The sequence below is a fragment of the Mesocricetus auratus genome, unplaced genomic scaffold, assembly GCF_017639785.1.
Source record: "Mesocricetus auratus isolate SY011 unplaced genomic scaffold, BCM_Maur_2.0 Super-Scaffold_100011, whole genome shotgun sequence".
Taxonomy (NCBI): Eukaryota; Metazoa; Chordata; class Mammalia; order Rodentia; family Cricetidae; genus Mesocricetus; species Mesocricetus auratus.
Genome location: NW_024429195.1, coordinates 23,277,568 through 23,301,126, shown reverse-complemented (window position 1 = coordinate 23,301,126; position 23,559 = coordinate 23,277,568). Strand labels below are relative to the sequence as shown.

Below are 23,559 nucleotides of genomic sequence, written 5' to 3'. Positions count from 1 at the left end.
CATGTCAATTCAGAGGACACCACTATGCAGTGTCCTCCCTGAATCCGGCTTTTTTATGTGGGCGCTGGGGATCTGAACTCAGGTACTCATGGTTGTACAGCAAATACTTTACCCGCCGAACCATCTTCCCAGCCTCTGAATTAGTTTTGTTGTTATTGTTTTGCTTTGTTTTTGTTTTTTGAGACAAGGTCTCACTTTGTAACCAGGAACTCACTGTGTAGTCCAGGCTAACCTTGAATTCATGGCAGACCTCCTGCCTCAGTTTCCTAAGTGCTGGAATTACAGGTGTGAGCCGGAATTAGTATTATTTTTTAAAAAGTATAGCCTAATAGATCATAGAAAAGGTTCTTTCTTCCCACTTGTATTGGTTTTCTTTGGTATTACTCTGCCTGTTTGATTCCTTCCCCCCTTCTTTAAAACAATTTGCGCCCCCATCTCTACTACCAAGCCTACTGCCCCCCCCACACAGGAAGTGGGGCCGTCTTTCTCGTGTTGGATGACCATTCAGGTGCCCTTTCCTCTCTCACACAGTGATCTGGAGCCTGAGTGGCGGGACAGTGTACAGAGGAATGGAGAGCTGTTCTACCTGGAACTGAGTGAGGATGAGGAGGAGTGCCTCCTTCCGGAGACCCAGACTGTGAACCATGTCAGGTTCAGTGAGAAGGAGGTCATCATTGAAGAAGATGGCACCAGAGAAAGAAAGAAGTATGAACCCAAGCTCAAGCGCTTCACCAAGATCCTGAAAAGCAAAAAGCTTTTACCTAAGCGCCACCACAAAAAGAGCAGCAGCGACAATGGGCCGGTGTCCATCCTGAAGCATCAGTCTAACCAGAAGACGGGGGTTACTGTGCAGCAGCGGTACAAGGATGTGACTGTCTACATTAATCCCAAAAAGCTGACGGTCATCAAAGCCAGGGAGCAGCTCAAACTCCTGGAAGTGCTGGTGGGAATCATCCATCAGACCAAGTGGAGCTGGAGAAGGAGCGGGAAGCAGGCCGACGGGGAGAGGCTCGTGGTGCACGGCCTGTCACCAGGAGGCTCTGCCATGAAGAGCGGTCAGGTCCTGGTTGGTAAGTGCTGCAGCAGCTCCAGTCCTTGTTGGAAGACATACACGGTTAAGGGCGGTGCCCTGTGAGCCATGGCGTAGCAGACAGAGTTTACAGTCGCCAGTAAAGTCGGTACAGATGGTCATGAAAGAAGTGCCTCCATGTAATGGAGATGTACACAGCTAGTTCAGACGGGGCAGCACAGCTCATTTTCAAGTTTTGAATATTATGATTTTATCTTGCTTATGGTTGTTGACAAGGAGAAGAAAGTAAGTTGATTATACAGTGATCATTTAGGCTGGAGCAGCTGTGTCCAATAACATGATGCAAAATATATAATTTATGAATAAAAATACTTTTAAATTGTATGTTTGCACTTGAGGACACCAAGTTCTTGGAGTGGCTGTAGACTGTTTCAGTTGACCTTCTTAACAGCAGTGGTATCGTACATAAGTAAGTTCCTTTATAAGGGCACTTCTCTAAAATAGCCCAGTTCTGAGAGGAAAAATACAAGTTATTTTGAATATATTAAGATGTCTATTTTGCATTGCTGATTTTAAGTCATGTAATATGATGTGTGAGTTAATTAGCAACCTTATTCTACTTTATAATGATAGACTACTCAAATGTGACAATCTATTCTTCCTTACAGTTATTTATTTGTGCCTGGGCACTTTTACCTGACATGTGGAGGTCAGAGGACAGCTTGTGGGAGTGGGTCTCTCCTGCTGTCATACGGGTTCTGGGCTTGGACCTCACTAGACTTGTTGGCAAGTGCGTTTACTCATTGAACATCTCACTGGCTCTGAAAGCACATTGTCAACAAAACTTCAAACTTGTAACTATCTTAAAATGTGCCAGTTTTTTTTCATTTGACCCAGCTTAACACAGGAACTTCAGGAAGATTTTAAATGTGTCTGACGCGAAGTGTAAATTTCATTGTTTGCTCACTGAATCAGAACATGTCTGACTGCCTGTTGAGTGCCAAGCATGCAGAGACTACAATGATGATCTGACTGCCTGTGTAAAGAAGCAGAAGTACATCAGAAGTGGGCAGACAGTGAGTGTCAGAGTGTGACATGACAGAGCATCACAAAGCAAATTCTAAGGATGTCTGTCAGCACATGGATTCCAAAATGCATTTCCATGTTATCTTACAACGAGATGTGGTTCAGCCAAAGCAGCAGCTGTGACTCTGTGAGAGACCCTGTCTCGGGGAAAAGAATGATAGAGGAAGACATCAGCTTGAGTGGCCTCTGCATATACAGGGGAACAAACTCCCACACACTCACGCATGTAACACACACACACACACACACACACTTCTCATGGAGAAGAGGCCATGCAAGAAAGGTAGAAAGTTGAGTTTGGGGGAAAGGATTGACCTGCCAGTGTTTGTTTATCTGCACTGGCATTCATTCTGGCTGATGGGGCTCCAGGAGCTTTTAATGGATGAAAGCGTCCTTGCTGGAGGAAGCCAGCAAAGTTACCACTGACTTAGGAAGTGCCTGGCAGTCAGTAAAGACACTCAGGCAACAATAGTGCCATTCCGTCATCATTGCTGTTCTGCCAGACGTGTGGTCTGGATGCAAGTGCATCATGAATAGCTTTCACATACTCAAGGGAGAGCTGAGGATGGGAACATTTAATTAGGAATGTTTGTCTGGTATATATGGATCCGAGGAGCTTCAGAAAGAACAGCCCCATGCAGAGACTGTGTATGAACATCAAGGGCTGCACCCTTGAATAAAATAAGCTGCTGTTCATCATAATTCAAGACCCTCAGATGTGCTTGTGATCAGGAAAGGTCAGGGACAACTGCCAAGCTTTTGTCCACAGTCTTTCATGTAGCATACTTCTTTACATGCCGGATAGTCTTCTCAACTTTTGGGGGCATTTTATTATTGAGTCTTTACTTATTTTTCCATCTACTATTTTAAAGTGTCAACAGTGGTTTTTTTTTTTTTTAATATACAGTATTGGGTTGTTTTGTGTGTCTGTGTTTTTTATAGTTATGTATCCCTGACACACACTTATCCATTATCTCTAATACTGGAGGTATAAATTATATAATGCCTCTTAAAATATCTCAATTCATTTTATGTGCTTATTTTTCAGATTATACTCCAAGGGGATGCACTGTTACTAAGCTAGCTTTGCATGCAAACATTGGGTATGCACGTAAACACATTGAGTCTTCCTTACCTATGTATCTAGTGCTGGCCATGAACTCATGATTGTCCTGCCTCTAAATCCCCAAAGCTAGTCATGTACCATAAAACCTGGCTCAATTTTTTTCTTTAACAAATAAAAAGGAATCTTTTTCCTATGTCTGCATTTGATGACATGAGGTTTCTCAAGATCTCAGTTCCATCAGTAACTGAGATTGTGGGTCTCAGTGTTTCAGATGACCACAGTTAGGACACTGTGCACAGTTACAGACTATGGCAGTGTGCATAAGCACATCTTGCTTTCTGGCCTCTCTTTGTGAGTGTGGCTTGTGATAAGCCAGTGATGTTTCTCTTGTGTCCTTTTACAACAACAGAGCCCATCCTGCATTTATTTCTTTGCTTAGATCTCAGAGACTTGCTGTCCTTTGAAGGTGATGCCACTCTTTGCTGATCATCTACATTTCTGTTTCTAAGTATCTTCTTAAAATTTGACAATTATTTGAAAGCAGTAGCCAGATGGCATCTTCAGACCAGAACAGACAGAATTTACTCTCTTACCTACATCATGGAAGCTTCCTTGGCGGGACTTTTTTCTTCAATATTATTCATTTTTTATCATAACTGGATTTTTCCCCCCAGGGACTAAACATGAGTCTTTGTGCCATGGCTTCTTGGAGGGGGTGGAGCAGGAGGAATAGGTGGCCCTGGTGCCAGGCCAGCTGTGCTCCACGGGCATGCAGGTGATGGAGAACTCATAATTAGCTTGATTTCACCTGGCTTGAAAGTCTTGCTATCATACATGCCACCATCTAGCCTACCATTTCGGATGATCATGTTTCTCAGGTGGATCTTCACCACCTGGGGCTTCTCCATGGGTGACACCTCCTTCATGGCCTTTCTCAGGCGCTTGATTAGGGAGTCCTTCTCCCATGCTACCTCGGGTGGGAGCTGCACAGCTCCTCAGCTGCTCATAGGACGTATCCAGAGCTGGTTCAGGCCCATGTGGTAGGTGAAACTGCAGACGGCCTGTTTCCTCTGCTGTTCCGCTTCCACCATCTTGCTGGCCTCCAGGAGTTGGGGGCAGGTGGAAGCATTCATTATCTAAATATCTATAAATAATACTTACCTACTCATTGTTTCTGACCATTTTTTGAGATAAGATTTTATTATGTAGTCCACAGGTTGATCTCAAGCTTTTTCTTCTCCAGTCTCAATCTCCCACGTGTTGACATTACAAATATACACCACCATGCTCATTTCATACATTAATTTTCCAGATTACCACCCCCCCAAAACTATTTCTGATAAAGAATGAAGATTTTAATTCCAAGCTATTTTATATAGTTTCTTAAGTCCTCAACTATAGATTTGTTTTCTATAGCATATGTGGCTTACCTTTTGCTGTAAATTTTTTGAAAATGGGTGCTCATTTTTCAGAAATGTTTTTGAGGTATGATATCCATTCATAGGTGTACACTGATCATTTTGATGTGTGTCTTGTCCTCTTTAACTGCCTCTTTGCATCCAAAGTCAACATTTTCAGTACCTAGATGGCTCTTCTGCATGCCTAAGGCCGGCTAACATCCCTTCTTAAGGCAGCCTGGAGCCTTCTGTAAACACAATCAATTTATCTAGTTCTCCAACTTTATATGAATGAGAGAGAGAGAGAGAGAGAGAGAGAGAGAGAGAGAGAGAGAGAGAGAGAGAGAGAGAGAGAGAGAGATCGCGTGTGCATGCTTATGCATGTGTATATATATGTATATATATATATATTTGTGTCTCATTCTATGTATTCTCTGTGTCTTTTCTGTGACTCAGACTACATCTCTGAGAAGTATTCCTGTTGGGTTGTGGAGTTGGCTTAGTGACTAAAGGTCTTGCTACTTGAAATCCTATGTTCAGATCCTCTGCACCCATGTAAAGGCAGATGCAGCAGTATACATGGGTGATCTTAGTGCTCCTGTGTAAGGAAAGAGGTTGAGACAGGAATCCCTGGGAACTCATGGCCGGCTAGTCTGGTGTATGCAGCAGTGAACAAGAGACCCTGTCTCAAGCAAAGCAGAAGGCTAAGACCAACATCCGGTGTTGTCCTGTGACCTTCATGTGTACACTGTGGCTTGCATGTAGCCCCCCACCCAAAACATCCCCACACAAATGAGGTCTTGCTTTTAAGAGAAAGAAAGGGAAGTTCCATGTGGCTGCCATGTCCAATTCCTTTGTGTTGTTTGTTACGCTTAGTTCTGGTGTTTTCTTGAGATAGGTTCTTACTGTGTAGCCCAAGCTAACCTAGAATTCACTCTCTAGTACAGGCTGCTCTCAAACCTACAAACCTCCTGCCGCAGCCCTCAAGTGCTGCGGTCACAGGCATCTCTCCCATGCTTGACTAATGTTCCACTTTATATTTTTTTCATTCCATTGTTGTTGAACCTTTTCAACTAAAATATTTGAAATGTTTTTGTAAAAGATGGGCTTGGCTTTTGTGAACACCTAATATGTTGTTCTCTATGAATTCTCATTTTCCTTTTGGAATAGGTTTTTATTTCTCCATTTGTACTTCTTGTGACAACCAGACTTCCTTATGGACAGTGTCTCTTGTCCTGTTTTGTCCCCCACAATGTTTCCCTTCTCACGCGTTCCTGCTGTCAGAAAGAGGCTAGAACACAGAGTCTGCTGGAAGGACAGGATTTTAGTGTCTCCTTCTGCAGAACTGGGACGGAGGTGTTAACAGCTGCTGCTCAGGAGGAAACTGCTCACCACTGACAGACTGTTCTCATCCCCACTCAGACTCTGACCTACTGTGTTGGTTGCTTCTGTAGATGGAGACAGCACTAAAGGATTTATTTCTTATTGATGAAAAAAGAGGAAGAGAATTTGTTTATGCTATTAAAATATAATTTGACATTAGCATCATTCTGAAACAGTGTATAATGTAACCCATTCAATTCATTTCTGGACATATATCTTAAAAACCATTCATAACATAGGCAAATTAGAGCTGGCAGGTCACAGACTCACCACCTGCATTTATACAGCTTGTCTAAAAGGCTTAAATAATTCATAGCACAGTGTGTGGAACCCAACTGTGGGTGTCTGTAAATAAAATGTTATTGCACACAGTCTCACCTATGTATCTGTTGTCTGTGGCTGAGTTTGAGATGGATCTAGTAGGAGAGTTGAACCGTTGAATGTAGACCATTCATCCACCAAAGCATGACATGTTTTCTGTGTGATCCTTAATTGAAGAAGTTTGTTAATTGTCGATCAAAATTGAAAAAAAAAAGGAGCTGGATACATGGGGACCTGAGTTCAAACATCCAGTTTCCACATTGAAAAAATATTGAGGCATTTCTCCCATGTGCTCTTGTAACCCCCTTGGGATGGGAGGCAGAAGGATCTTTGGGGCTTGCTGGCTGCCAGGCCTGGCTCCAAGTTCAGTAAGAGATTGTCACAAGGGAATATGGCAGAGAGTGACAGCAGGACATCTGATTTCCCCCTCTGTCCTTTTGTTCACGTGGTACGCAGACCCATAATCATCTGTGCATATATCACACACACAAGTGGGGGAAGAAAAGCTGTGGGCGCAAAAATGTTTATTGAGACACTTACAAATTAGTGTTTTAAAAATTTAAAGCATAAAAATGTCAAACAAGCATGTGGATATTTATATTATAAGTTACATCATTTGACCAATAAAAATATAATTCTATAAACTGTGTACCAGCATAAAAATTTTTGCTTCTTGAGAGGCTTAAAGGAATAAAAACATTTCATTCTTCATTTTAGTGAACATAGTAAAGATGACTTATTCCTCAACATTAGTCATAGCTGTAGCTATAAGGCCAGCAGCAGTTTCTCAACTGTTCTCCTGAGGAGTAAAGTTGTGTACTAGTAGACCACAGATTTTATGAGGTCATCTATTCAGCCCACTGCAGTATAGAGTGTTTGTCTCTGTCACACTGTTCAGTAAGCAGACTTGACCTGCGTTCAAGAGAGAGACATTTTCTCTCACATTCAAGCTGTTTGCTGTAGCAATGCTTTTGAAAACATGACAGAATGCAGACCCAGTTCCTTGGTTTGTTTGTTTGTTTGTTTGCTTGCTTGCTTTTTACCCACTGGCATGCTTACTACCCCTCCTCAAAGAGTATTAAGCCCTAGTCATCACCCTCCTTGTCTTATAGGCTCACACAATGTCCCCATGTTCAGCCTTTGACTGTCAGCTAAAGCCTTGGCAGTGTATTGTTAGCATAGTGCAAGCTTCCACCAACCCCCAAGTTCAGACTCTCTCCAGAAAGCATCTGATACTTCCGGAGCTCTCCACCGCCCACCCCGGTGTGCAAGCCCACCTACCTGGGTCCCTCACCAGTAAATGTAGTGACTGTGCTGGTTTGAAACTTTTATTCTGTCTCTTGGAACCACTTCCACAGCAGAACATGTTTGGGGCACCCTGAATCCGTGTGTTCCTGGGCCACGATCACTCATTAAACAAAGAATGAATTGATTTTTTACTCTCTTTGGGCAAGAGTTGTGTTGTGTATCAATAAGTCGAAATTTTAATGGTGGTTTTGAATTTGAAATTCGATAAATACAAGCATTTGAGGAACAGTCATGGGAAAGAAGACGGAATTTGACATGTCGATATTGTCCGAACAAAGGCCTGTTACGCAGACACCAGTCCGTGGTGGCAGCAAATAGCATAGTGCATTGGGATGTACCACATGGCTTTAATTAAAATTTAAGATGGATTTTTTTTAACTCTGGGTCTGAGTGGTTAGATTCAATTTTGTTAAGTGCAATACTTGGTTTATGTTAAAAATTTTCCATTTGTCCTTTGGGTTCACATAACTCTTAGTTACACCAAGACCAGGAATATCCATATCCTTAAGTATTCGTGGTTTTCAGAGAGCTATGGTGCAGTGTTGGGAGGCATAATGGATGAGTTGGGTAATTGGCTGTGTCCACTAATATTTGGCATAACCTTGGATAAGTCCCTAAATGTACCACATTTTCCATTCTACCCTTGAGGAAGTCTGGATAGCTGTTTCTCATGTCGCAATTCTAGAACTTTTTGGTTTGGGCTATTCACACAGTTGTCCTTTGTTTTTCTGTTTTTAGGCGATGTCCTTGTTGCCGTGAATGATGTAGATGTGACCTCTGAAAACATAGAGAGAGTTCTGTCTTGCATCCCTGGACCAATGCAGGTGTGGCCATCCCTTTTCCATATCATACACTGTTGCTAAAGTACATACATCCGGCGCTGTTTTAGTTTTAAGATCATGAGGTTATCCTCCTGTGTAACGAATGATGTTTGAGCTCCAAGGGCAGTTTCACCTCTTCCTCACATGTAGCTTTGGAACACTGTTCTAAAAGGAGAGTGAGATCTGCAAACTAAATATCCTAAGTCAATAAAACAGTAGCAGTAATGAAAGTAAACATGATTGCCAGCTTACCCTTAGAGTGCCCATGTTTGCCAATGACAGCATAGCTCTGAGAAGAGTCCTTTAAAAGCTGTGGCCAGATGTGGGGATACACACCTTTAATCCCAGCACTCGGGAGGCAGAGGCAGGTGTGTAATCATAGTGAGTTCCAGGACAGCCAGGACTATGTAGAGATACCCTGTTTCAAAATAATAATAATAATAATAAGTAAATAAATAAGCTATGGACTTTATTTTCCTTGATTTAAAACATTTCATATTATAGAAGTTTTTGTTTAATTTTTGGAGTTTTGAATCTCCCTATGTAGCTGTAGCTGTCCTGGAACTCACAGAGATCTGCCTGCCTCTGCCTCTCAAGTACTGAGATTAAGTATGTGTGCCACAAGCCCAGCTGGAAGGTTTTTTTGTTTCTTAACATGGCGTTGGTTATTTTAAGCCTAGTGATGGTGTTTTCTCTGAGGCCGTGCACTGGTTTATGGAGGCTGGTAGAGAGCGCAGAGCTCTGTGGCCCTCAGCCGGTGGCTTGCACTGCCTCCCCCCCCCCCCCCCCCCTATCCCTATGACACTGCGCCTGAGAAAAGCAACTTTGAAGGTGGAAAGGATTGTTTTGGTTCATGGTTCCAGAGGTTTCGGTTGGCTGCTGTGAGGAAGGCAGAGCCTTGTTGTAAGGTGTAAATACAGGAACAAAGTTTCTCACTTCCTGACAGCCAGGAAGCAAGTAAAGAGACAGGAAGGCACTAGGTCCACATGTCCTCACCAAGAGCATTCCTCCAGTGACTTCAACTCTCCCTTATTCTTAAAGGCTCCACTCCCACCTAATAGTGTCCAATGCTGGCAGCGAAGTCTTTAACCTGTGGGTATCAAAGAGGCATTGAAGATCCAAAAATAACATTATATCCTGGATTTACAGGTGTGTGCCCATATTACAATGAAAATGTATTTAGTCTGTCTCTAAGAATTTCCAAAGCTTTACCAGGTCCTCCCCGACTCCTCAAGACAGTGAAAACTCAGCTGTGAAGCCCCATCAAAACGAGAATAACCTGCTTGCTTCCCCAGTTATGTCTAATGAGGAGAGGATCAGACCTAAGCAAGACTAAAGCTGAGTCGCCTGGCCTGCCACCTGGGCTGTACAGTGGCACGCTGTGTGCTCCAGAGGCCTTGGCAGTCCTATCTCTGCGGCCATGCTGGCTGCAGCCCATGTGGCAGCTGTCTTAGGCTGGCTCTGCTTGCAGCCTGCAGGCCCCTTTTGCCAGTGCTCCATGTTCCTGGCGTCTCTGACTTTCTAGGTTTTCCATTTCGGCTTCAGTTTCACTCTCGTAGCTTTGTGTGTGGCTGTCAGGGGCTGCCTACAGAGACTATGGACTTGCTGCACACTGTATGGCCTACGCTTTCCTTTGAAATTTTGGTTGAAGCCTCCAGAGCCCTACAACTCTCACATTCTGCATGCCTGCAAAACTGGCATCACGTGGTCTGCCACTTGTCAAAATCTCCTGTGCCCTGACTGCAGTGGTTCCTGAGTGCCTTACCAGTTGAGCAAGATAAAGAGTCCTAGAGGAACTACCCTAAACATATCTGTGCAATCTAGGTTTTCAGAGGTGTCCTCTTTAAAAGAATTGTATAATCCCTACACTGTGAATATTCGTCAGCATGTTTGGTTTAATAAACTGACTGGCCAATGTTGAGCAGAATAAGGTTAGTCAGGAGAGCCAAACTGAGAGTGATGGGCAGGAGAAGGGCTCATTGTAAGGAGTCGCCAGCCAGATGCAGAAGGAGCAGGAGATGACTGTGCTGTGTTAATAAAGTTATCACCACATGGCAGAGCGTAACTAAGCAATGTGGGTTACCTTAAAATGTAAGAGCTAGTTAGTAATAAGCCTGAGCTATTGGGCGAGAATTTATAAATAATATTAAGCCTCAGTATGTTTCTTTGCGGGCGGCTGCAGGATCTTAGTGCTCCTGTGTAAGGAAAGAGGTTGAGACAGGAATCCCTGGGAACTCATGGCCGGCTAGTCTGGTGTATGCAGCAGTGAACAAGAGACCCTGTCTCAAGCAGGTCTTGTGCAGGTAGCCACAGCTTCTGTGAGTTCATGAGGGCAGTTTCATGTCCAGGAGACACTTGCTTGCAGTGTCTTGCTTGTCTCCTACAGGCTTGTTGCCACCTCTTCTACAGTGTTCCCTGAGTGCAGCACCTCCAGTTCATCATACAGATTCTCTACATGTTAGGTCCTAACCACAAGACCTGCAAGAGTCCAGTGGTTAGTGGTCCTATTTTATAATAAAGAAAAGGAATCTGGAGCACCCATGGGGCTGAGGCAGGAGGATTGTGACCCAGACTAGACTGGATGATGAGATCCTGAGAAAGAGAGAATTTAGGAAGTGCTTAGTGATTTCCCCAGAGTTGCAGAATCAGTTACTCAAAGTGCTAAACTTCAGACTATCCCAAAGCATATTCCTTCCCTTTCCTTCCAACCTGTGTGCATCTGGTGTGTTGGTGGGTCAGAATGGACTGTGATAGACCTGTCCAAGGTGTGGAATGTGCAAAACAGTTCCTCCAGCAACAAGAGAGGAAGAGAGGGTGCAGGTCTTTAAGTAATTCCACAGGAGACTTTAGTCCTAGACATACGGAGCAGTGACATCTTAAACATGCACTCACAGTTTATCGAGGTCTGCAGATTCTCATTCTCCATCAGACAGTGGCCTCTGAGACAGTGTAATAGGAAGAAAGACACTAGGAGAACAGATTGTCTACCATGTAACACCTCGAAGAGATTCCAGATCTACTTTCCTCAACCACAATCAGAGGGGATGGAGCTAAAAGGAGTCTTCAAATCCAGCTCCTGCTCTGCTGGTGTGTGCTGATGTGGAATGCAGAGACAAAACCCATTTTAACATTTCAAAACGAGTTTTGTGGGTTTTGTTTTGTTTGTTTTCTAGATGCTTCAAAAGTGTTATTAGCATGAGGGTGCTGGGTTGTAGAATAATGGTAGAGTGTATGGTTAGCATCTGCAAGGCCCTGGCTTACATAGTCCAGCACACACACACACACACACACACACACACACACACACACACACACACACACCAAGAAAAAGAGGCTAGAGAACTCCTGTACATTAAGACAGACTGAACAGTGTGTGACTGTGTCTTAGTTAGGGTTCTATTGCTGTGCAGAGACACCATGATCACAATTCTCATAAAGGAAAACATTTAATAGGGTGGCTGCTTACAGTTTCAGAGATTTAGGCCATTTATCCTCATGGCAGCATGCAGGCAGACATGGTGCAGGAGCTGAGAGTCCCACATCTTGATTGGCAGCCAAGAGGAAGTTAACTGAGATAGTTGGTGTGGCTTGAGCATATATGAGTCCTGAAGCCTGCCTCCACAGTGATGCACTTCCTTCAGCAAGGCTACAACTACTCCAGCAATGCTGCATCTCCTAGTAGTGCCACTCCCTATGAGCTTATGGGGGCCGTTTACATTCACATGATCACAGACTACATCAGATGCAGCAGGCACTCCTTGACTGCTTCTGGATTGCAGAAGGAGCAGCTGTATTGGATGATGGGAGAAATCAGCTTGGAATTTATTTCATAGTAGTATATGCTGAGTATCCCTTACCCAAAATGCTTGCAACCAGAAGTGAGTAGGTGAGTGCTGGGCAGGAAAGAAAGGGAAGAAGGGAGAGGAGAGGAAAGAGAAGGAACAGAGAGAGAGAGAGAGAGACAGACAGAGATATTCAACTTAGGAGTATTGCATGGTTGAAACGCCTATGCAGAACAACCAGGAGCCCTAGATACTCAAAAGTCGGACAGTTTTAAGCACCACACTGATGCTCAGAAAGTCTGCAATTTTACAGTGTGTCAGATTTAGAGACCACGGAATTCCCCTGAGCTTCACCTTAAGCCACCCAGTGAGACTGCCCTAAGGAGAAGAGGCTGGAGGAGAGAGGATTTGCTGAGCCAATTAGACTAATTCCTTGAGCATTATTCATGAGGCCTTTTGAAAGCCCCTGCCACTTGCCAGCTGAAAGAGAAAGGATAAGGCCGCTGAGAGCCTTGGAGCTGTGAGAAAGGCTGTGCTGATTCACAGAGGCAAGGCAGGCCAGCCCTGCCATGGCACTGGGCCCTCACAGCCCCACAGTGTGCCCCTTTGAAGAGGGTTCCAGCTAAAGTGGGAAGGGGCGTTTGTTTGATAGAGGATACATATTTATTGCTTCTTATATAGCATTTGTTGAAGACAGACATGGGGAGAAGATAACCAAAGTTATCTTTGGAGGTGATGGGTTATAGAAATCACTTCCCTGGACCCAAGAGAACAAGACATCATTACTGAGCCCGGAAGGGATGAGGATAGGTTGGGCAAGTTGCACAAGAGAGGAGGCAGGAGACGTGGGATCGTGAACTTCATTGCATGTTAAAGCCTGTGGAAGAACAACAGGGAACTAAACGGTGTTTCAAACAAGACTCATTAGATATTGCTTAGTAAAAGTTTATCCTTATAACCATGGAGTGCCCTTAATACTATCAATCTCTTTAAAAAATAGTGTTTATCTCTCTATTTATGTCTTAACAGCTTATCTTGTCCCAGAATTTATATAGTTTCTTTTCATATAGGACTTCAGAAGTGTCTTTCTGAAATGTAATTATCTTCTTAGGATGGAACCAACTTTTCTTAAATCAAAATGGTGCTAAAAAAGTTCCTTAAAGAATTTTAATGAACAATTCCATGTGGTATGTTTTTGTTTGTGTTTGTGTAGTGGCAAGGTAAAAAGGTCCTTGCATCAGAAAATAGCTAATGGCACCGGGCGGTGGTGGCACACGCCTTTAATCCCAGCACTCGGGAGGCAGAGGCAGGCGGATCTCTGTGAGTTCGAGGCCAGGCTGGACCGATAGCCTCCAAAACAATACAGAGAAACCCTGTCTCATAAAACCAAAAAAATAAAAATAAAAAAATAGCTAATGGCATTTGCAAAATATAATATTAAGTTAGTTTTAAAGCGAACATGTCATTGTCCACAAGCATAGCAAAGTAGTATCAAATTTTAGGTCATTGCTGCTTCCCAAAGTGTAATTAATGAATTTTTCAGTTTATCAACTTATTTCCCTTTTGTCATTTTTTGGTGAGTCTTGCCCAATCTTTAAACATTCCCACCCACAAAGAACCTCACTGGAGAAGATGCCCTCCTCATATGAGCCATGGCCGTTTCTGAGGTCCTTTCTGTGGATCATCCTATACCCCCCTCCCCAGAAGAACCATCATCTTTCACACTAAATAATGCTTATTTGTATAGCCTGTTTGTGTCAGAACCTCACACCAAGTCTTATTTTTGTAACATTTATTTATTATACACACTTCTGGGGGGCGGGGTCAGAGGACAACTTGAAGGGGTTGATTCTCATATCTATCATATGTGTCTCAAGGATCAAACTCAGGTCATCAGGCGTGGAAGCAAGTGTCTATCCACAGAGCCATCTCACAGGCCCCAAATATTCATTTTCACATCTAAGATGATAATTCCTAAAACCTTATGCTCTCAGTTCTTACTTACTTTAATCATATGTTAATTTTCATCAGATTAAACAATAAAAAAACCTTGATCATTCTTACATAGGGTTGCTGTTATAAGAATCTTTGTTTATTTTGTTTTCTCTCTTCCTTTAGCAATACATTAATTTTCTACTCAGCCTCTTTGGATTCAGTCTCCAGATACTAAAGGGCCCATGTTAAATTTTTCTGTAGACACTGGACTGTCTCCTTTGAAATTTTTCCCTTCCTGCTCTCTATGTAATTTCCTGTTAGTCTTGGTCTACTTCATCTTAGTAACAACATGTGCATCTGGATGAATTTTAAACCCCTTTCTTTGCTGCTTGTAGATTAGCGTCTGTCACTGTAATAAACATCTGAAGTAGCCGACTTATAAAGAAAAGGTTAATTCTGCCTTGTAGTTTTAGAGGGCCTAGTCTGTAGTCAGGTCTGTTTGTTACTTATCTCATAGTTGGGATCAAATACCTAACATAATAGAACTTATAGGAGGGGAAGCGTATGTCAGCCCTTTTATTCAGTCTAGGACACCATCCTGTGGGATGGTGCTCCCCACATTCTGGGTGAGTGCTCCCCTCAGGAAACCCTGGAAACACCTTCACAGAAATGGCCCATTGTTTGTCTCCTGGTGATTAGAAATCTAGTCAAGGTGACAGTAAAAACTGGCCATAATCACATAGGTCCCTTATCTTGAGGCCTTTAGTGGGGGTGCCACATGGAACTTTTGGGGGACAAGTGAAGCAGCACTGTTCACCCCAAGACCAATAAATAAAAGAAAGCAAGAGGGGCCAGGTTCCCACAATCCCCCTAGGGCATGCCCCCCTCCGTGGAGAGCTTCCAGCCCCCCACTAACACTACACTGTGAGCCAGGCCTTTACTCTGGGAGCTTCTAGGGGACACTTCCCAAACAGTAGGAACTGGCTAATGCAGTGAGTCTCGTGACGATGTACAGTGACTATTCTATACACAAATGATATGGATTTCTGCGCTTCTGTGATACTTTTCGAAGTCAGTGACTGCATTTACATGAGTGAATTTTTATGTAGAGCATTGTATTTTTCAGTCAATAAACAGTTGTGTGTGTGTGTATGTGTGCGTGTGTGTGTGTGTGTGTGTCTGTGTGTGTGTGTGTGTCCACCACTGTGCAAGGAGCTAGATACAGATACAAGTGGACTCACTGTCCTCACCTTTAGCCCTTGCTCTGAGGTGCTGTCTCCATCATGTGCACTCCTGACTAACATGTCAGCACATGTCTTTCTTTGTTTAAAAACAAAACAAAACAAATGCACCTGCCCCACTTGGAGGAAAAAGCAACTCCCAATGTGTGAGATTGCCCTGGATCCCCAGTCTCTCCCTCTTAACTTTTGCTGTTGAAATAGCAGACATTTTGTTTTGTGTTTTCCAGGTGAAGCTGACATTTGAAAATGCATATGCTGTGAAAAAGGAAATGGCCCAACCCAAAAAGAAAAAGACACAGTCGAGCACGAATGATTTGGTGAAACTTCTGTGCGGGTCAGAGGCCGATGGCATCCAGCACAGCATCCTGGACACCCCACACATCACCATGTACCTCACGCTGCGGTTCCAGTCAGAGGTATCCAAAGAGGAGGTGAGTGTCTGTGCCCATATGCTGCAGAAGGAGGGGACCATCCATCCTTCCAGCATATTCAGACTTCAAGAAGAACAGGGAATGAGCTGTCTCTTATCGCTGTTCTGTATATATTACGTTATGCTGGTGTAGATATTTGTATCACCAGTGTTTTGAAACTGATAAGAGAACTTTTCAGCTCTTCTAAGGGATAGGGAGTGAGAACCCAAAAGCTTCTTTCTTGTCCTTTTCCAGTTTGCAATATGAGGCATGCATTTCCTCATGTTGTTTTCTGTTTAATAAAAGTTGAAATAGTAAATAGTATATCAATTGCATATGTACTACCTGGCATTTTTGTGTTCTAGAAAATACTTAGACATGCAGTGTTAATAATTCCAATTTCTTACACCTTGCTGGCTCCTTTAGAACAAATGAGACATTTAAGCATTTCTTTTTTAAGTCTCCCAAGTTTTGAGAGTACTGTCCTGAACCTTTCCAGCCCACATGTCATCGTGCCTGACTTTGCCTGGGAAAGTATGTGAATGCCTCGCAAATAAACACACTCCTGTCTGTGACCAGTTCTGTAGCAATGTCGTGATTATAAGAGGTTCTTTATTCTTACCACGCAGAGTGGAAGCTTCTGTGAGTGCAAGCTACTAATAAGGACTTTAAAAATACAGCTAATTAAAGTGGCTGGGCACTGCAGAGCTTGCCAATTCTTCAATACCAAGGCTTCTAAGACTCCTATGGAGACTTCCTTAAATGGCCTTTTTTTTTCCTACTATGTTACTTTACAATGAAATGTCATAGGGTCATTTCTTTCTCTGAGAGTTACATAATTGATACAGAACTTGTCTTCAAATTACAAGATTTACAATGCAAGGACCACAAGATGGAGACTTCTAAAAACCTAGTCAAAGACTTTAAAACAGCATTTGGTATTTTGGCAAAATAGAGTGGAAGTATTTCTTGGACAAGGTTTAAATTTATTAAGTCAACATCACTGAAGATTTTAACTCATATTTGACTTTAATTCATGTTTCTAGAGATAAATAATAAAATTATAACAGAACACTTTGTAACTTTTTACAATGAAAAGTACAATAAAATTTGAGTCATCATGCAATGTATTTGGCAGACATATCCCTTAGTATATTTTGAATAATATAGTAAGTATAAAAAGTAGGTTTCACAGTGTAGCATCATCATCATGTTTCTGATGATATAAAAATTGTGAATATATGAACACTGTGCCACGTAACTATTTCTCATATAGATGCTTAACAATTTTTAGAGACACAGCCAAGGACAAGCTAGGCCAGTATAATACTCCATGAGTTTGAACTTTATGTTGTAGCAATTATAGCTATTAGCGCAATTGAAAATTACTCTGAATTCTTCATGGTTTCTACCTAGAAGTTATCATTTTTTCTGCTTTTTATCTGCTGTGTGAGGAAAATAGATGTTGCCAAAGTGTCCATAGAAAGTGAGGTTTAAGCTGCCCAGTGTTCTCGGAGCGTCAGCACACTGCAGGCCCTAGAGATTCATTTCTGTACTTCGTTAAAGCTGTTTCCTAGAGACAGGGTCTCACTGAAAATAGAACGTATTAACCATCTTCTACACTGTCATGTAAGTTAGCATTTTATGCAACTTAAAATAAAATGTGCCCTTGCATATAGATTTAGACTGTTTACGTTTCAGATTGTATAATCTCGTGATACTTCTTCCTATTTGTACTTCTTCAGTTTTGTATTCTTATTTTGTAAATATGATTAAATAAACACTTAATAATATCACCAGAAACAATGATTATCTTTTAAGATTCACTATGAAAGAAATTAAAGACTACTAGGAGTAACTCATGGGATTAAAGTTTAAAACGCTATTTGAATCAATAACAATTTTGATTATATAGATTGGTCTTGTATAGATTGCGCAGTATAGTCTCTAAACTTACTTTCAAGTGTAGCATTTGAAATCCTGGTTGAGTGTGAGCATTCCAGGCATAGTTCTGTCCTTGGGGTTGAATGAAGCCCTGACTAACGCTGAAAGGATTGCTGTTCTATTCTTCATACAAAGTCTGAACTTTGAGGCCAGATGTTGGATGGACATCTGAGAACTCGTCATCTGTTCTTTCCATAACAGCAGGAAATTTTATACCATTATCCAGTGTCTGAAGCCTCTCAGAAACTCAAGAGTGTGAGGGGGATTTTTCTCACACTCTGTGACATGCTGGAAAGTGTGACTGGGACACAAGTTACCAGGTAACAATGTTTTGCTCTTTCTTCACGTTCTCATAGTTAGTTAGCTATGCTAATCCTGTTCCTGTCTACTGTGGGGAGGATAGCTGTGCATTTGTTTCAGCTGAACATTGATTTTATCATTTGGAGTGTATATTTTTAATTTATCTACAGGTCTAGGATTTGCCAGAATGATTTAATTACGTTAATTAAATGTTGCCTGCTGACCCATAGCCAATTCTTTATAACAATGTCGTCTTTGAGTTGGCAAGATGGCTCATGGGTAAAGGCACTTGCTGCCAAGCCTGTCAGCCTGAGTTCAATTCCTGATCAGATGGTGGCCTGAGAGAACAGACTCCTACACATTGCCCTCCAAACACCACACTCAAGCTGTGGTACACATGCATGTGTAGCGCACGCATGCGCACTCTCACAAACACACACGCATTATCTTTTAAACATGACATTTGATGGGGGGAAGTCCTATGTATATGTCAATAAAGCACTGTTGGTCCAATAGGGAACCAAGATAGGTGGGACTAGGAGTCCAGGAGATCTCTGGGAAGGAGAAACACAAGAGAGTCAAGAAGTAACGCCATGGGGTAGGAAGCCCGGAACTATTCTCCGGTAAGAGAAATACTTAGATTAACAATTATGGGGTAATTACTTAAGTCAGAGCTAGCCAGTAAGAAACAAGCAAGGCCAACAGCTTCATAGTTAATATATCCTCCTGTGTGTTTATTTGGGACTGATGCGGCTCTGGAACCAGGCTGACGGGAAGGCTTCTCTCAAGGAAAAAGCTTCTCTTTACAGACATTGTTATGTATCTTGACTTATGTTTTTGTTGTGATTGTCAACTCACTAAGCAATATACTAAATTTTTCACACAGTTAGAAAATAGTCTGATTTTACTGTAATAATTTTACAGTAATAATATTTTTATAGAAAAATATAGAATGTGCTTTAGGAGGGCTATTCAGAACTCAGAGTCATGTGTAGTTTATTTAGTAATGAAAGGGCAAAAGTCAAAACTGAGGTAGCACCCTGCAAATGGCCTTGGGTTCATCTCTAGTTCCAGGGGAAGGAGAGGGAAGGAGAGGGGAGGGGAGAGAAGAGAGGGAGGGGAGGGAAGGTGGACCATTGAAAGAGCCCACCCTACACTATTTGTCAGGCCTGACATTGATGCCATGGTTAAGATATGGGATAAAGACCTCATGGCTTTTGACTTTAGTTTTTCATAAAATAAATTATTACTATTTTTCTACTTCAATATTTCAAAAATCATGAAAAAGTTTTAACAGCTCCCATATTACTGATAAAATATGAAGTTGGATCGCTTTTATTTCCCATCTGCTGATTAAAAATTACACTTAAAAGTTTTAGATGATATGGGGCATGTAAAATAAAAGGAAAAAATTACTTGTTTTCCTAAATAAAAGTTAGGTGTAAATACATGACTTTTTAATATATAGATATATTGATTATGTATTTGAAGACAGTGGGACATAAAACTTCACATATAAATTTGTATGTATAAAAGCAGCTTGTTGAGCCTTCATTCATTCATTCATTCATTTGTTTCAGGGATCAAAACAAGGGACTCATACCTGTCAGTTAAGTGCTGTGTACCACGTGGCCCCAACCTCTCTTTTAATTTTAACAGCTTTGTTTAATTATAGTCAATAAGTCATATAATGTACCCATTCTTAAAAGTGCACAAGGAGGGCCTAAAGAGATGGCTTGGGCCGGGCGTTGGTGGCACACGCCTTTAATCCCAGCACTCAAGGTGCAGAGGCAGGCGGATCTCTGTGAGTTTGAGACCAGCCTGGTCTACAAAGTGAGTTCCAGGACAGCCTCCAAAGCCACAGAGAAACCCTGTCTCGAAAAACAGAGAGAGAGAGAGAGGGAAGGAGGGAGGGAGGGAGGGAGGGAGAGAGAGAGAGAGTGTGTGAGAGAGAGAGTGTAAGAGAGAGTGAGAGTGAGAGAGAGAGAGAAAGAGAGAGAGAGAGAGAGAGAGAGAGAGAGAGAGGGAGGGAGGGAGGGCTCTTCCAGAGGACCTGAGTTTGGTTCTCAGGACCCACTTGATATCCCAAATCACCTGTAACTTCAGCTCCAGGGGATCTCGCACCCTCTTATGGCCCCTTGGGTACCAGGCATGCACATGGTACAGATATACATGGAGGCAAAACAACCATACACATAAAATAAAAACAAATAAGTCTGTTTTAAAAAAGTATACAAGTAAATAGTTTCAAGTATATTCATAGATTTGCCATGATCAATGTCAAAACATTTTTATCACCTTAAAAAGAAACCCCACACCTCTTAGCTGTCAGCCTATATGCTGCAGCCCAAGCCGCAGGCACCCGTTGGCTTGCTAGCCTTGCCTGGGAGAGATCCCATCAGTACACATCTCAAATGAATGGAATCATAAGATGTTTTTTAAAAATACGTTTTTAATTGTGTGTGAGAGTTGGGGTGGTTTGTGAACATGAGTATAGGTGCCTACAGAAGCCAGAGGCATCGAATTATCGAATTCCCTGAAGCTGGAGTTAGACACACACACACACACACACACACACACACACACACACACACACACACACACGTTTACCTCACATGGGTGCTGGAAACAAAGCTTGTCTTCTGGAAGAGCAGCAAGTGTTCCTAACTAACCATCACTGTAGCCCCTAGAGTAATGTTTTAGAATTTTTGTTTGTTTGTTTTGGGTTTTGTTTTATTTTAAATTTAAGACTTTCCATGTAAGGTTTGTTCTTTGTTCTTTGCACTGTAGGATAGATGTCATTTTATTAATAGCTAGATCTTGACATGGTAAGACATGAGGTAACCAAATGCAAGCAATAAGGACAGCTAGGAAACCTTTTTGAGGAAACAATAAATGTGAAATGCTATTTTCCGAGTTCCTTAACACTATGTGTGTCTTGTTGCATACTCTTTTTAAAATATATATATATATATATATATATATATATAATAGTGCTAGTGTGCCTAAAAGTGTATGTACCTTTAAACTTTAAGATAATATTGTTTGGGAAAAAATATGCTTAATAGTTCTTATTTAAAGCGGCACACACTTGTGTTTTCTATAATCCATAGTTGGTTGATGTATTTCTTTTGAGAAGTTGTCTAATTGCTTGCAGCCTCATGAAGTGTAGTTAAGAATAATGCACATCGTGAAATGTCCACACTGACAGCTGACAGAAGCACTCCCTCTGCAACCATCACACGCTGTGCACGTGCCTGTCCTGGAGTTTCGTTTGAGCAAGATGCACATATGACTACAGTTTTATCATGTGCTTCTTTCTATACCTGCATATCATATTGTTGGGTTGTCATCTTTTCGCTGGAATCAATGTTTTCTTTTCTTTGTAATTTCCTTAGTGACCATGCCCATACATGGGCAATCAGAAAGTCTCAGCGGAATTAGTGAGCTAGGGTGGAAACAGTTGTTAAAAAAAACTAAATTGTGTGTAGTCACTTAATGTCAACAAAACATTTCACATTTACCCCAATTTGAGACAGGGAGGGTTTCCCTGTGTAGCCCTGCTGTCCTGAAACTATGTTACTCAGACTGTTTTCAAACTCACAGCCTCCTGAAAGCAGGATTGTAGTCATGTAGTGATTCCACTTTTGTGTGTCCTGGGGGTTTGGAGACAATTCCAAATGTATTTTTGCTGTTATACAACCCCTATGTTTTCTATGTGGTAGTTAGGTATGTGCCAAGAAATTTGCTTATTAAGCAATTCAGTTTTTAAATTATACCATGTGTAACCTTTTAAAAATATTTTTATAACTTCATAAAATATATTCTAACCACATCTTGAATTTATGTTTTTCTTAGCTCATCCCTCCACTTAAATGGAAAACAAATTCACGTTGCTTTCCTGAAAGAGTCTGACAAGTTGTTGTTAATTGGCCTGCCTGCTGAAGAGTGAGTTGAGATTTTGTTTGTTTGTTTGTTTACCTTTAAAAAACATTTTTGAAACTATGGTAATAACAACAGCAAAAAAAGTAAAATACTGGTTAAAAAAAGCCTGTCTCCTTAAAAGTATGCCACTTTTATCAAAAAGTCTCTCCTTGTATATGATCCCAAGATCCTGCAATGGGGTAGCTGTTACAGTAGTCTCAAACTTGTTTAAAAGTCCAAAGTCTCTTCTGAGAAACATGGCAATCTCTTAACTGTAATTCCCTGTAAAAATCAAAATCACAAAGCAGATCACATACTTCAAGCATATAATGTCACAGGATATACATTACCATTCCAAAACATAGGGAAGGGAGCACAGTGAGGAAATACTGGACCACAGCAAGACCAAAAATCAGCTGGGCAAACTCCAAACTCTGCATCGTTATGTTTTGATGTATCAAAATGCTCTTCAGATCTCCAACTCCTTTCAGCTTTGTTGACTGCAACACACTTCTTTCTCTCAGGCTGCTCAGCAGCTTTCCTCAGGAAGTATCTCATGGTTCTGGCATCTCCAACATCTTGTGTCTTCAAGGCAATTCAGGCTTCACCGTTATAGCTTTATAACTCTAGGCCTCCATTTGGGGACAGCCCTGACGCATGCCTGGTCTCAGCAGCTTTCTTTAATAGAGGAGGAAGATTCCATAATACCTTTATTCTACCCTTAACTCTAAAGCCAGAACCACATAGCTGAAGCTGCTAACTTCTGCTGCTTGCTAGGGCTTCTGGAACATGGCACCCTCATTCAATTACATCTTCACCAGCTTTCTGTTCTCACTGGTTTCCTTTACTGTGTAAGTTTGACTATCCTGAAACTTTCTCTGTAGACCAAACTGGCTTTAAACTTAGAGATCTGCTTGCCTGTTTCTAGAGTGCTGGGATTGAAGACATGTATGACCTAAGGGGTTCTTTAATTCCTTTTTACAAATTGCAAGCTTAGCTGGTTGGGGTCTTGCCCTGAGGTCACCACTCCCTTTATTCCATTTCTTAATCTGTTTATCTTCTTGAACATAGGATTTAGTACCATTTTACTTCCTGGTTCCCCTTTCCTTCTCAAATTCTACATTTTGTGTTTTTCCTTTTTCAGTTTCTCCTCTTCATTATAAATCTTCATAAGAGTCAACACTAGTAACCTCACGACAGAGTCTATACTAGGTTGTTTTGAGATTTCCTCTGCCAGGCAGACTTTTCTGACAAGGGCAAAGCCACATTCTTCACCAAAAATAATCACAAGAACAATCTAGGCAGCATACTAAAATTCTCCTCCTCTAAAACCTCTTGAGCCAGACCCTACAGTTCAAATCACCTTGAGCACCTCTGTCTTCTATGTTCCTACTAGTATGGCCCATTAAGCAGCACTTAAAGCATTCCACTGCTTTGCTAACCTGAAGTCCCAAAATCATGGACAGGCCTTTCACAGCAATACTGCAGTCCCTGGTACCAACTTCTGTCTTAGTGTTTCTGTTACTGTGAATAGACACCATGACCATGGCAACTTTATAAAGGAAAACATTTCATTGGAGCTGGCTGAGAGTTTCAGAGATTTAATCCATT

General features: G+C 41.8%; 1 protein-coding gene across 4 annotated transcripts in view; it reads left to right on the top strand.

Moving 5' to 3' along the window:
• Positions 1-23,559, top strand: part of Intu (inturned planar cell polarity protein) — a 73,563-nt gene that overhangs the window by 20,613 nt on the left and 29,391 nt on the right. For all 4 annotated transcript variants that reach the window (XM_021226899.2, XM_021226900.2, XM_040754465.1 and 1 more), the window contains exons 2-6: positions 532-1,070; positions 8,330-8,415; positions 15,598-15,801; positions 17,926-18,044; positions 21,883-21,972. In XM_021226899.2, the coding sequence (XP_021082558.1) occupies positions 532-1,070; positions 8,330-8,415; positions 15,598-15,801; positions 17,926-18,044; positions 21,883-21,972 (1,038 nt within the window). The remainder of the gene's footprint in view (positions 1-531; positions 1,071-8,329; positions 8,416-15,597; positions 15,802-17,925; positions 18,045-21,882; positions 21,973-23,559) is intronic.